Source organism: Solanum tuberosum, unplaced genomic scaffold, assembly GCF_000226075.1.
Source record: "Solanum tuberosum cultivar DM 1-3 516 R44 unplaced genomic scaffold, SolTub_3.0 scf00342, whole genome shotgun sequence".
NCBI lineage: Eukaryota > Viridiplantae > Streptophyta > Magnoliopsida > Solanales > Solanaceae > Solanum > Solanum tuberosum.
This window is the reverse complement of record NW_006239261.1, coordinates 509,913-521,917: the sequence shown is the minus strand read 5'-3', so window position 1 is coordinate 521,917 and position 12,005 is coordinate 509,913. Positions and strand designations below refer to the sequence as shown.

At 35.4% G+C, this 12,005-nt stretch overlaps 1 protein-coding gene across 4 annotated transcripts; it reads right to left on the bottom strand.

Moving 5' to 3' along the window:
- Positions 1-7,801: 7,801 nt before the first annotated feature.
- On the bottom strand, positions 7,802-10,677 carry LOC102598112 (uncharacterized). 4 transcript variants are annotated; one of them, XR_001475224.1, is made up of 4 exons: positions 9,166-10,677; positions 8,582-9,082; positions 8,330-8,485; positions 7,802-8,253 (listed from the first exon to the last, which is right to left on the bottom strand). XR_001475224.1 is itself a non-coding variant. In XM_006360932.2 (4 exons), exons 2-4 carry the CDS (start codon positions 8,914-8,916, stop codon positions 8,167-8,169), a joined length of 558 nt encoding a protein of 185 aa, XP_006360994.1. In that variant the 5' UTR covers positions 8,917-9,082; positions 9,166-10,677; the 3' UTR covers positions 7,802-8,166. The 4 variants fall into 4 exon arrangements, 3 of the variants coding, with proteins under 3 accessions (XP_006360994.1, XP_006360996.1, XP_015170563.1); XM_006360932.2 differs by having other exon boundaries at positions 8,330-8,465; XM_006360934.2 differs by having other exon boundaries at positions 7,802-8,211; positions 8,330-8,465.
- Positions 10,678-12,005: the final 1,328 nt, after the last annotated feature.

The following is a 12,005-nucleotide window of genomic DNA, read 5'->3' as shown; positions in this document are numbered from 1 at the left end:
TGAGGATCAATTTTTTTGTTTTTTAAAAGAGAGAATGTTTAAAAAAACACTGCAAGTGAGGATCGAACCGCAGGCCTCTTACACATAAATGAAAAGAGAGTGTGTTTAAAAAAATGCTGCAACTGAGGATCAAACCGCAGACCTCTTACACATAAATGAACACGCTTACCACCAGACGACTAGACTTTGTCATGTCTTAGGGTGTTCAATTAATTATATATCCAAATTTTAGACAGTATTTTACCTATATACACGATATAATTTTCTGGCGAAGGGTGTTCAGCTAATCGCCCTTTCATACCTGTAGCTCCGCCCTTGGTCCAGGTATAGTCTTTCTTTTACCAGAGGCTGTGATAATTGGGTTGTTAGTGCTAAATATATCGACCACTACAGAAAAGAAATCTCATTAAGCATGGAAAATGCATATGCAAGTAAAATCATAAAGAAGGTACATTCTAAATAGTAAAGATTAGGTTGCTCACATTCTAAATAGCCCAATAATAATGTATAATCTTCATATAACAGTTGCAATACGTATTAGAGTCAAACAAACCTTTTTTGACGTTAGGTGATGTTGTTGGATCACGCGATTCAGTGGCAGCCATTGATGTTGAACCTAATAGGCAATCAGTTCAATTAGGTGATTATTGAAACTAATTGGAATTAGTTAGTTAGTTAGAATGATTGTTAGTGGAGTTGATGAGTTGTTATTAGTGAGCTGTCATTAAGTGGTCCTAGTAGAACCTGTTAGGTGTTAACTAATTGATAACTATATATAGTCGACTTGTATACATTGTGAAAACCAGTGGCGGAGCCAGAATTTTTAATAAGGGGGTTTAAAATCTGAAAAAATAGACACACGAAGTAGTCGAAGGGGGTTCGACATCTACTATATATACCGAAAAAATATTTTAACCATGTATAAATCATATAATTTTCCGCCGAAGGGGGTTCATCAAGGTGGCTCCGCCACTGGTGAAAACAGATTGAAAGTATCAATAAAATCAATTTTTTATTCTTCTCCTCAATACTCTGTATGCATAGCATCTGGGTAGCACAAATTCCGTGATATGTGTGCTAAATGAAGCATAATTTGACATGGTATCAGAGCTCCGATCATTGTTTTTCGTTGTAGTTTACTGTTAATTTTGATCTGTTTCGAGAATCACCATGCAGTCCCTGAAGAAACCGGATCTATAGAAGCACCTGTGGTTGTGGTAGATAATCATCATCCGTTGTTTCTGCAAGCTTAAGATACACCAGGTGCAGTCATAATTCCAATCAAACTTACAAGACCAGAGAATTACACATTGCGGAGTAGATCAATAAAGCTTGCTCTTCGAGGAAAAGGCAAGCTTGGGTTCATCGATGGAACATGTGCAAAGCATCAATACAAGGAATAATTGGGTGAATTATGGGAAAAGTGCAATGCGATCTTGCTCTCATGGATTGGTTGTACAGTAGCAGCTGAGTTAATGCCAACCATCCTATATGCATCACATGCTAAGCAAATTTGGATCGAGTTCAAAGAGCGTTTTGATCGATCAAATTTGATGAGAATTTATCATCTCTGGACTGAAATTGCGACCTCAAGGCAAGGTATGGATCCTGTAACTACTTATTATTCAAAATTGAAAGATGCATGGCATGAATTAGACATCATGGCACCATTACCTTATTGTGATTGTGGGGAATCACGGCCTTACCTGAAACATTTAAGATCTCAACGACTGCTGCAGTTTCTTATGGGGTTGAATGAAAGTTATAGTCAAATTCGAATTAGCATTCTAGCTAGGACTCCAATTATTACAGTAAATGAATCATATACAATAGTATCAGAAGAGGAGAGCCAAATGACTTTAGGTGTTGTTGATGATAAGAAGGAGGTATTAACAATACTAGCAAGGAAGTTACAATCTTATATGCCATCTTTTAAGAAAGAATTGGATACTTCCAATGGTCCTCAAAGATTTGATCTGTTTTGTGAGTACTGTGGATATAGAAATCATAAAAAGGACAACTGTTATCGATTGGTTGGTTATCCTTCTGGTTTTCAGAGTAAAATGAGGGACAATAACAACGATGGAGCATGACACTTTAGACCTAATAGAGTTATTCAAGGCGATGTATCCAACTCATTTGGTAACAATCAGAATCATACCACTGGATATAGGCCTCAGAGTCGAGGTCAACACAATTCAGGTGGATATAGACCTTCTAGACCCGCTGCTAGGGGAGATTCATCGGGAATTAGGCCTCAAGCCAATACCTCTCACACAACAGAGTCATCATCATCTAAGGGTCATTTCTTCAGTGACCAACAATATGATGAAATGCGGCAAATGCTGGGAAGGAAGACACATCTGAATACTCATCAAATCTAGCAGGTATCATTGCTTTCCTATCTATTGCATTAGAACATGAGTGGATAATTGACACATGTGCTACACATCACATTACTCCATTTAAAGAGCTTCTTACTTCACTTAAAAAGTTACAAGATGATTGTAAAGTTCAAGTTTCAACAAGCGATAAATCCCAAATCAACAGTGAAGGAGAGACACTAATTATGTGAGATCAAGCTATACACAATGTGCTGCATGTTCCTGAGTTTAAATTCAATTTACTCTCAGTTTCTAAATTAACGAGAGAATTATCTTGTGTTGTTACCTTTCTTCCTGCTTTCTGCATCTTTAAGGCTCTTTCCAATGGCAAGGTCACGGGGATTGGTAGGGAACAAAAAGGGTTATACATACTCAAAGATTGCATACCAAGCACAGTTAATACATCAACTAATATTTCAACTAAGATCACTAGCAGTGCATAAGACACTCTATGGCATTACAAGCTAGGACATCCCTCTGGTGCATCCATGCATCATATTGAGTCACTTCCTAAGAAAATACACTCTCATGTTCACGACCAGTGTGATATTTTCCTATTAGCTAAACAACATAGACTTAAATTTCCTGCCCATTCTACCAAGGCTGTAGCTTCATTTGATTTAGTTCACCTAGATGTCTGGGGACCCTATAAGAAGTCTACATATGACATGAAACATTCATTTGTTACTTTGATAGATGATCATAGCATGTATACTTGGATTTGATTGATTCAATCCAAAAGTGAAGTGTTTCATGTATTGAAATTTTTTTGTCATTAATAAAGAACCAGTTTTGTGTGTTTGTTAAAATTTTCAGATCTGATAATGGTAGAGAATTTGTTAATTCTCAATGTGATAATTTGTTTAAGTCTGAAGGCATTATTCATCAAACCAGTTGTGCTTACACTCCTCAACAAAATGGGACTGTGAAAATGAAGCACAAACATATTTTAGAGATGTTTAGAGCATTGAAGTTTCAAAGTGGTATACCCATCAGGTTCTGGGGGGAATGTGTGAGAACTGCTGTATATCTCTTAAACAAACTCCCCTCATTGGTATTGAATGGAAAATCACCGTATGAAATGTTGTTTGGGAAGCAACCAAAGATTGATCATCTAAGAGTATTTGGATGTCTTTGCTTTGCTAGTGTGCTTCTTAGAGGTGACAAGTTTCAAGAGAGTGCTAGAAAGGCAGTCATGATAGGTTTTTGTGAGAACCATAAGGGCTATAGGTTATATGAGTATAAAACTGGCATTCTGTTTGTCAGTAGAGATGTAATATTCAAGGAGACAATATTTTCTTTTAAGGAAGGACCACATTGTGATACTGAAGATATGTTCATTGTCATCCCATTTGGCACTCCTAATGAATTAGTTACTGAAAATAATTATGCTCAAGAGAGTATTTAAGTTCCTGATATAGCCACACAAGAGATTACAACCATACATGATGTGCTTACTAAGACCATTGCAATCCCAGTTTCAGGAGGAATAGAACCCGCAGAGGACAATGAAGTTGTTGATGAAGTTGGGCATTAGGAAGAACATGTAGATATACCTTCTGGGATTCAAGGAAGACCTCATAGAAATGTCAAACCTCCTATTTGGCTCAAGGATTATGTTACTCCTTCCAAGACTGCAACAAATTGTACATATCCTATTACCAACTATATTGGATACTCATACTTGTCTAACAAGTATCTGGTCTATTTGAGTTCTTTTTTTAGCTATTCAGGAACCAAGATCATTTCAAGAAGCATCACAACATCCAGAATGGGTAGATGCAATGCAACAAGAAATTAATACCTTGGAGGAAAATCAAACATGGGAGCTGGTGCCCTTGCCATCTAGTAAGCAACCTATAGGGTCCAAATAGGTGTATAAAGTCAAGCCCAAGGTAATGGAGAAATTGAAAAATACAAGGCTATATTTGTAGCTAAATAATATACTAAAAAAGAAGGCTTGGACTACCATGAAACCTTCTCCCCAGTGTCAAAGATGGGGATAGTTAGAAAAGTTATAAGTGTAGCAGTTTCAAAGGATTGGAGCCTTTTTCAGATGGATGTGAGCAATTCATTCTTACAAGGAGATTTTTATGAGGAAGTGTATACGTCTTTGCCTCAAGGATTTCATAGTAAGGGGGAGACTAGAGTATGTAAACTGTTGAAATCGCAATATGGACTCAAGTAAGCCTCTAGAGAGTGAAACATTAAATTGACCACTGCCTTGCTTGATGCAGGTTATAAACAGAGCTCACATGACCATTCTCTATTCACTAAGCACTGTGGAGATGATATTGTGGTGTTACTGATTTATGTGGATGATATACTATTTATAGGAAGCAGGGAGCAGTCACAGTCTTATTAATGATGCAAAACAGTACTTGCACAGCCAGTTCATGGTCAAGGACCTAGGGGAGTTGAAATACTTCACAGGGATTGAAATTTTGAGGTCTCAACATGGGATTTTGATGAATCAGAGAAAATTTGCATTGGAGCTTGTATCAGATGTAGGGCTAGCAGAATCCAAACCTATGCACACACCACTAGAGCCCAATGTTAAGCTTACCTTAGTGGAGCATAATAGGCGTACAAGAGTCCAGGATGATCCATTGTTTGAAGACATGGACAAATATCAAAAGCTTACTGGAAAGTTGATTTACTTAACAATTACTAGGCCAGACATTTGTTTTGTTGTTCAGTTGTTAAGTCAGTTAATGCAACATCATAAGCAATCAGATTGGATGGCTGTATTGAGGGTGGTGAGATATTTAAAAAGGCCACATTAATTGGGAATATTTCTTAAAAAAGGTCCTATAGATAACTTGGTGGTGCATTGTGATTTAGATTGAGCTGCTTGTCTCAATACAAGAAGGTCAGTCACAGGTTTTGTCTTGCAGTTAGGGACTTCATTGATTTCTTGGAAATCCAAGAAGCAACAAACAGTAAGTCGTAGTTCAGCAGAAGTAGAATATCGTAGCATGGCTGCTGCAGTTGCTGAAGTCATTTGGATAGTTGGATTGCTGAAAGACTTGTGTGTGGAAGTGTCAACTCATGTACAACTCTATTGTGATAGCAAAACAACTATGCAGATTGCTGCAAATCCTATATTTCATGAATGCACAAAACACATCGAGATTGATTGTCATTTTGTTAGGGAGAAGCTGAAGGAAGGCCTCATACATCCTGTTCATGTGTCAACCAAGTTCCAGCTTGCAGACTTATTGACAAAAGGATTGGGAGTAGCTCAACATAGTTTCTTATTAACCAAGCTGGGAGTTCTTGGAATATTTCACCCTCCAGCTTGAGGGGGAGTATTGAAACTAATTGGAATTAGTTAGTTAGTTAGAATGATTGTTAGTGGAGTTGATGAGCTGTTATTAGTAAGCTGTCATTAAGTGGTCCTAGTAGAATCTGTTAGGTGTTAACTAATTGACAACTATATATAGTCGACTTGTATACATTGTGAAAACAGATTGAAAGTATCAATAAAATCAATTTTCTATTCTTCTTCTCAATACTCTGTATGCATAGCATCTGGGTAACACAAATTCCGTGATATGTGTGCTAAATGGAGCATAATTTGACAGTGATGTTGTTGGATCATGCGGTTCAGTGGCGACCATTGATGTTGAACCTAATAAGCAATCACTCCAATTAATATATGAAGTCATTTTTGGCAAAGCAAAATTGAAATAGAATTGTAATGATAACGAACCAATTTCGAATACAGAGAAGTGTCTATGTATATTATTTTCTTTATCGAGGTCGTCGGTGGGTTGTTGACGCGGGATGTATCAGCTACTTCAGGATGGAAAGCTAATTAACATTACCAATGCATATATAAGTAAAATGAAAAATACATTCTAAGTAGTTATTTTGGTATCTGACCTTTTTTGGTAACATAAGACTCTTTTATCGTTAGAGTTCTCTGTAGGCATTCAACAAAAACTTCAGAACATGATTCTTCTTTGGCATGATTAGTCAGGAGATAGCAGCCTACTAATTCGACATTTTTCACTCGTCGCCGTGATAAAAGAATCTCTTTTTTCTCAAGTGACAATTGAGTATGCAGATCATGTCTCCTAAGCTTGATTTTAGCAGCTCTTTCTGTTGAGTAATGACGTATCCTTAATTTGTAACAATGACATAAATATTAACAACTTAGAAGAGAATATGTTATTCTAAACTTCTATTAATATACAATTGTTGTACAAGTCAGCACAATATATATAACTTTTGTATTTGATATGTCTACTGTTATCAAACATCTTCTACGCTCAATGAAATCTACAACAACTACACTTCGATGTGTATTTAGGATTTATCTTGGAAAACCTAAGGAGAAGAACACCTTAGTGATTCCAATTTTTGTATGCTCGTGCTCTTTCCTATTGAATCTTCACACAACTTGTATTTACTCCCTAACACATAGTCTTAAAAAGGAAGGCAAAAGTGATCATTACCCTCCTGAACTTGAAGCTTTCTATTCAATGTACACTTAAACTATATTTCATTTTAATTACCCCAAAACTTGTTTATTCTTCCATCGCGTACATCTTTATTGTCCACCTGGCGTAGAAATTGACAACAAACTCTAGGAGATGCGTGAGAAAGTAAATTTTTGCCACATCATAAAGCTACAACGGTAAAAAAAAACATAACATCTCCATTTTTGTTTAATTTTTGGCATCTTTTCAGAACTCTCTCTCTATTCTCTAACTATTTATTCTCCCTAATCCCTTCTCCCTTTTCAAATTTTAGAATTTTTCTCTCTTTTTCATGTTAATTGCATTAGATAAATTCATGAATTATAATAGGAGACTTGTTTGTTTAGGTGGGACTCCTCCAATTCTGAAAATTTCATAGACAAATGACAATCCCGGAGGTAGATTTCTCGGTTGTAGACACTATGGGGTATGTATTGTTTCATATTTTTTTGCTTTTAATTTGCCAATTTCTTATTATGTAATTTTTTAACTTTGATTTTATGAAATGCAATCCTTATTTCGAAATCCTTGTAAGTTTTTCGATTGGTATGATCCAGAATTTTCTATCCAGGTGAATACTGTGTTTTGGGTCTGTTGAAGAAGACCAACAAATAACAAAAACAGCTGAAGTGTAGATGGATGTTAAAACTGATTTTGGGCATTACTTTGATATGTAATGTGATATTGTTCTTTTATTTAGTGTATCGTTGAATATTTTTTTGTGAATGTAATTGTTATTAACGCAAGGTCTTTTAGTTCTAGGGTTCTCATTTTGTGCATTAGTTTGGTTTGGTGTTTTAGTGATGTATGTTTCTGCTATATATATATCAAGGTGTATGTTCAATTGACTTGTCCTTTTTTCATAAAACTACAATTACATGAAATAGGTAATATGATAACAAAACACGAAATAATAACATAAAGGCATAACATAGCTAGTGCTTTCTTGATCATTAAACACAAACATCATAGTGTTTCATTGTTTCAACCAACAACCACAATCACTTAAGTTAACCACCAAAACACAAAATAATCACTACTTTAAGTTTAGTTGAACAACCACACAAGCACCAAAACACAAAACAACCACTAATTTAAGTTTGGTTGTTACAATCACACAACCACCAAAGCACCAATACACATTAACTAAGAAGTTTTCTTTGAGGGAGATTTTCCCTTGGCTTGTGCCCTTGTTTGAATTCCAACAACTTTTGATCTAGTTTGAATACGATGCATAAACTTTGGACTTGAAGTTCTCTTTGAGTCATGGTCTGTTTGCCTTTCCACTTCAGTCACTAGGTAGGTTTAAAACCAATATTACCTGTCACATGCGCAGAACTCTGCACACCAATATTAACCCTCATACTGCTAGCCAATTCTTGCTAAAATATTAACAACCTAGTTATTTTGGGACTCACATTTAAAAATATAATTTTGACAATTTTATAAGACACTTACATTAATACATGTATATCCACTATCAGCAACAAATACACCTTGTCCCACAACTCTTGGCCTCTTCTTGTAATCACTTACTGCACCTCTTCTTGTACCAGTGTTGCTGCTGCTTGCTCTTTCATATTGACCTCTACCCCTATTTTTCCCAGTGGAGGACTGATGTGAGTAGAAAAAGAATAAAACAAGAGAATAAATTGATACGTTAATAAGTAACCTAATCTAATTTATAAAAGCAAATTAATGTGAATGTACCTCTTAAGTGGGTGTTGGTGTAGACTTAGGTTTAGGATTTTTGGACAATTTCTCTTATTATGATTCGCTCCTCTGCAAATTGAATATGTCATTACTGTCCCCATTCTCGACAACTTTCCAGCTTTTCTCACTTCACCAATTTCTCTTCTTCTGTTCTTTGGTGGCCTACCCAACATTTTTCTTGCCTCAGGTGGTTTAACTATTGGGTTTCTGCTTTGAGGCCACATTTCCATGTTAGGGACTAGTTGAATGAAATGAGAATATGCCTTCAGATATGTCTCTTTTCTATACCAGCTTGAAATTGCCTGTGATGCATCCATGTTCAAGTGGTTCATTGCTGCTATACCATGTACACATGGAATACCTTTTAATTCCCATGATCATAGTATGCTTGTATGCCCCTTCTTCCTTTTCTCTATGCCCCTGCAGTTTTGTGACCAATTTTCTAATATGTGTCTAGCACACATTCTGGAAATAATTCATCTGCAGCAGCTATTAGTCCTTGTAGTTGCAAAACAAAATAATAAAGATAGTTAAATATTGATCAAATAAAATTAAAGACAAAAAAAATAAAATTCAATTACCTTTTGCATATCACTAATGATAGTGATCTGGGAACCATCTCTTAGATTAAGATCATCTTGCAGAATGGTCATGAATCATTTCCATGTCAACTTGCTTTCAATACCCATTACTGCCCATGTTATTGGATACATTTGGTTGTTTGCATTTTTAGCAACATCTATCAAAAGTTGACCGTTACAAATTCCTTTTAGAAAACACCCATCCAGCCCTATACATCTTCTGCATCCTTGTTAGAAACCCTTTTACATAGCATCAAAACATATATAAAAAGAGTGAAACTGTTTCATCCCATTTTCTGATCTGAATCTGTAAGCTTCACAACACAAGTGCTACCAGGATTTGTTTGGAGTAACACATCCCTGTTGTCTAGGATTCTTTTAAATTCTGCCACATGAACCCCCATAATTTCCTTTAAAACAATTTTTCTTTTTTTAAACAAACTGCCTTGCCTACATGAACATTCAACTCTTCCCTACCCTTTCATACTAGGTTGAGAAATAATCCTATCTTTTAGATACTTACATAAAACTTTGAATTACATAAAAAATTATTGCTAGTCCTGGTACATCTATGCCTTGGGTTGTATGTCTTGATAGTGAAGTTTTCACTCCTCTCTTCCTTGCTTGCATACAACAGCCATGGACAACCATTTTTACACTTGACTCTTACTCTAGTACTCTAATTCACATACTAGGCTAACTCAACTCCTTTTTTGTAGCATATTTTGTAACTGCCTCTCTAAATTCCTTTACACTTTTAAATACACAACCACACTGCTATATTACAACATCACAAGTAGAATCATAAATCACTCTATTACTCTTCTTTCTCCCCCTTAATCTCCCTCATTCAAGTCATTATCACAAACATGTTGTTCTTCATCACTTTGAAAACTATCACAATCAGAACTGTCATAGTATGGTTCATCCTCTGTTAGCTTACTCTTGAATTTTTTTTTGCCTTTTTCAATATCTTCATACCCTTCATCAAGTCCAACTTCACCTAAAAAAAGCTTTTGTTTTTTCCTTCTTCTTTCTCCTTCTACTTTCTCTAAAACTTTCTCACATCTTCCTTAACAATCCTCAACCCCTCATGCACATCACTTTCATAGTCAATAGATTGGTCAAAACAAATGAAATCATTGTCTATATCTTCCTCTACATTTTCTTGGGCACTTGGTTCAACTTCTTCTTGAATAGAAGGTTCAGTTCCTTGTTGGACAGAAGGTTCAACTTTTTTTTTCAGTATCAGTCTAATCTATTGAAGAATAACCATCATCAGTTTCTTGTTGGACACCTGCAACCCCATCATTCTTACCTCTTTCACTAGATGGAAAGGTAGAAGAGGAACCTAACCCTAGATCTGGTTTTTTTTGGTTGTGCAGTTAAAGAACCATCAGATTCCCCATGTGCATTAAAATACTCACCCACTTGACTTAAAGATTGACTAATTTGACCTTAAGTGGGACCCACATCTTCTAGAATAGTGTCATGACACACATAAATATCTATTGTGTCTAACAAAACAGATGCAACAACACCAAAAGAGACAACAACAGCAAAATAGAGGCAACAAAACCAAATTTAACTCATAAGCATACAATTATACAAGGAAATTTACAATAAAATATACTAGATATGGAACTGCATAAGTTTTTCCTAACTTACTAATCCCAAAAGACTTAGCATAATCTGCAAGTTCAGGAATTGACAAATGATCTTCATCCATATTCTTTACATATTCAGTCCTACCCCCAACATATACTGGACCGCAAATATACATAATGAAATTACAAAAAACCCCAATATTTAACAATACCAAAATAGAATATTGAAATCAAATTTGAACCTTAAATTGAGGTACTTAGTAGCCAAAGTGTCAACCTATAACCACAATAATAATCAGAGACAACAACAACAAAATAGAGGCCACAAAACCAAATTCTACTCGAGGAAATTATCATATTTAACAATACAAAAACATAATAGATGAATTGGAACCCTAAAACCCCTAAAATATTGATTTTACTCAACATCATACAAATATACATAAGGAAATTACAAAATACCCCACCATTTAACAATACCAAAATATAAGGAAATTACAAAAAACCCCAATATTTAACAATACCAAAATAGAATATTGAAATCAAAACCCTAGAATCTTAATTTTACTAAAAAGCCCTAATTTTTTGAACTAATTACCAGAAATCCTAATACTCGTGCATGCATAAGCTGAACGAGTTCATAATAATACATTAATTAAGTGAAAATTCTAGTTGAAATCTATCAAACCCCTAATTGGAAGATCAATCAGAAACTATGGCGAAACCTTAGTCGAAGAATATGGCGAAACCTTAAATGAAAAAATAGGGCAAAATATAAATGAAAGAGTAAAGGAAACAAACAATAACACATCATAAGAGTGGATAATCATTTACTTGGTAAGACTTTCAGACATGATCGAAAGAAAATCGACCAAACGCTTCACGAAATCGAGCAATAACTTCACGTCTAAGAACTGCAACTGACCCAAATCCAGAAAGAATTTTGCGAAATCTGCCCTTTTCTCTGTCGATTACACTTCTTAGAGAGCCAAATGGTTTGAAATCCGCCCTTTACTCCGTCGATTACACTTCTTAGAGCTTAGTGAGAAATTTTGAGCTTAGTGAGAAGCATAGTCCGGAAGTTTTAAGAAGTTTGACATTTATTTATCTAGGTGGCTAATATTTATCCAACTGCAAATCCACATCATCACTTTTGTCAACCTGTCATGCATGTGTATACACGATTGGAGTGGCCGGACTATACAGGTGTACGCGATGGAGGAATAAACAAGT